At 35.7% G+C, this 2,688-nt stretch overlaps 1 protein-coding gene across 1 annotated transcript; it reads left to right on the top strand.

The window, feature by feature from the left end:
• Positions 1–1,121: 1,121 nt before the first annotated feature.
• LOC112775883 (uncharacterized) lies at positions 1,122–2,378 on the top strand. Its single transcript, XM_025819780.1, has one exon. The coding sequence runs from the start codon at positions 1,122–1,124 to the stop codon at positions 2,376–2,378; it is 1,257 nt and encodes a 418-aa protein (XP_025675565.1).
• The last annotated feature ends 310 nt before the right edge of the window (positions 2,379–2,688 follow it).

Genomic DNA, 2,688 nt, shown 5'->3' with positions numbered 1-2,688 from the left:
TCTCTAAACTAACAAATACCAATAAAAAGGTGTTGCAGTAGAAATTTTCACTAATAAGAAATATTGATTCAATTATGTATGAAGAGGTAATGTCAATTTCAATGGACAGTAATTTCAGGAAATACTAAATGATGTGATAACAATAAATGAAGTCATAAAAAAATTAAGGAATAAAAATTCAGCTGCATCTCAGCCATAGAGAAACATTCATTAAGAGACTTGAAAGAGGAGGAAGAGGTTTAACAATTAAGAAAGAAGTAGCAATGAAAAGAATAGAAGAATAAAAGATTTACCACACACGCCTCAAGGGCATATCATTGCAACCTCCTGTTAATAACCTTCTCTCTAGCACTACGCCTTGGTCCCGCTCATCCTGATCGATTATTGTGTATCCCGTATTTGTAACTAAGCCAATATTGTAATTTGTGGCACTCACTTCATGTATCTTCTTTTTTTCATTAATTACCATAACATATAGCTAACACTTTTTTTATATTTAAATTAAGAAAAAATCTAGAGACTAATTATAATATAAACTAACTAAATTAACTCCTTTTTATTTTTAGATTTTGAAATTCAAAAAGTTAGGATAGTAAAATCTTTTTTATAAAAAATTTATTTTTCAATTAATTGACTAGAGTTGATTTTATTCTTATTTAGTACCAAATAAAATAATATTAATTAAATGTCTAAACTCTTAAAAGAATATCTAATTCCAATATAAATCACCTCAACCGACACTTTTAATTTTTAATTTTAAAATTTTAAAAATACAAATTATAAAAAAATGTTTATAATAAATTTATTTTTTAATTAATTAACTCTAATGGGCTTTGGACCTAATTAGTTCTCTAGCCGAACTCATGCATAAATAATTTACAACGATACCCACTTTGACAGTTTATAAATTTACATCTTTTAAATTTTAAATTTTATTTTAAAAGATAAAATATGATCTAACAATATTTATTTTATATAAAAAAATATTAAAAAAATTATTTAATAATAAAAAATTTCCCTTTATTCTCTAAAATAAAAATAAAAAATTTAGAGATGTAAATGGAATAGTTTATAATCCCAGACTTTTTCTCTAAAACCTTTCCACACAAAAATCGTAGACAATGGCTCCACAGCCGCCGCCACCATCATCATCATCATCATCATCAAGAATTTGTAGACACCAAGAGCCACATTTACCAGATGAGTGTTGGGAATTAATTTTCAAACACATCAGCGACCATCTAGATCACGAATCACTCTCCCTCGTCTCACGCCAGCTCCTTTTCCTTACCAACCGCCTCCGCACCGACCTCTCCGTTCTCGACCCTGTCCCCCCTCTCCTTCCCGCCCTCCTCCGCCGTTTTCGCAACCTGACGACCATCAAAATCACGCGCTACTTCACGGGTGACATCAACGCGCTCCTCTCCCAAATCGCTTTGTTCGACCTACCCTCACTCCGTTCCCTCGACCTGTCCCACCAACCCACCTTCCCCTCACATGGGTTGCGACAATTCTCCCAAAAGTTTCCAACTTTGAAGTCACTCAACTGTTCCTTCACGCCTCAGGATTTGGGCTTAATTGTCGAGTGCTTCCCGAACCTCGAAGAAATCGACGTGAGTTTCCCTCCGAATAATTCTGATGAGATAACAGATTATTCCCGTGTAATGGCCTTTGCTTCAGGGCTTAAGAAGCTTAGAAAGGTGAATGTTTCAGGTAACCGTAAATTTCGGAACTCTCACATTTTCACCTTGTGTCAGAATTGTCATTTTTTAGAAGAGCTTATTGTTCTTAAATCAACCAGCAAGCTTAGTGTGATAAGACAGATGGCTAACGCGATCCGTCAGAGACCCCAATTGAGGTCTTTGGCTTTTAGCGGTTCGCATGATAAGATTTCGGAGTTCATTGATGCATTGGTAAATTTGAAGGGTTTGACTTGTCTTGAGTTGTCTTGGTCGTGCATATCTGACGAGGTCTTGTGTGCTGTTGCGGAAGAAGGCCTTCCCTTGAGGAAACTCTCTCTGCAATACAGTATCGGATATGGATACCATGGGATTTCTCGCTTGTTGAGAAAGTGTAACCATTTACAATATTTAGATCTTGAGAGCACAGAATATCTGAATGATCAGCGGGTGGGTGAGTTGTCTTTGCTTCTTGGTAACTTAAACTTTGTGAAACTTAATAGGAATAGAGAGCTTACTGATTTGAGTTTGTTCGCCATAATGCGTAACTGCCCTTTGATAACTGAGATCAGGATGGAAAGTACCTGTCTTGGGAAGAAGAAGGTGGAGGAGAATTTTTTGGTTGTGAATTATTCTCATGTGAAGTTTCTCTATTTGGCTAATAATTTAACTTTGAAGTTCCTACATTATTTGTGTTGAATTTGTCATGGTCGAGAATTAGCAACGAAGAACTCTCTCTTATTTCAAAGAATTGTTACAACTTAAAAGAACTTAAATTGGAATATTGTTACAGAATCACGGCCAGTGGGGTAAAGCAGGTGGTAAAAAATTGCAAGCAACTAAGAATGATAAGTTTGTATTCTTGTCAAAACATATCTACTGATGTCATTGCTTGGATGTTATTGGCAAGGTCATCGTTGAGAAAAATAACATTTGCTAGTGATGCGGGCCGGAGGGATCTCTCCCTAAGTCATGGATGCGTCGTCGGCTGGGATCTGCGCGGTCGTCG

Source organism: Arachis hypogaea, chromosome 19 (genome assembly GCF_003086295.3).
Source record: "Arachis hypogaea cultivar Tifrunner chromosome 19, arahy.Tifrunner.gnm2.J5K5, whole genome shotgun sequence".
Taxonomy (NCBI): domain Eukaryota; kingdom Viridiplantae; phylum Streptophyta; class Magnoliopsida; order Fabales; family Fabaceae; genus Arachis; species Arachis hypogaea.
The sequence above is the reverse complement of the archived record's forward strand: the minus strand, read 5'-3'. Positions and strand labels throughout refer to the sequence as shown.

Bases quoted from the DNA above. Each gene is read 5' to 3' on its own strand.
- LOC112775883 (XM_025819780.1), top strand. From the start codon at position 1,122: ATGGCTCCACAGCCGCCGCCACCATCATCATCATCATCATCATCAAGA.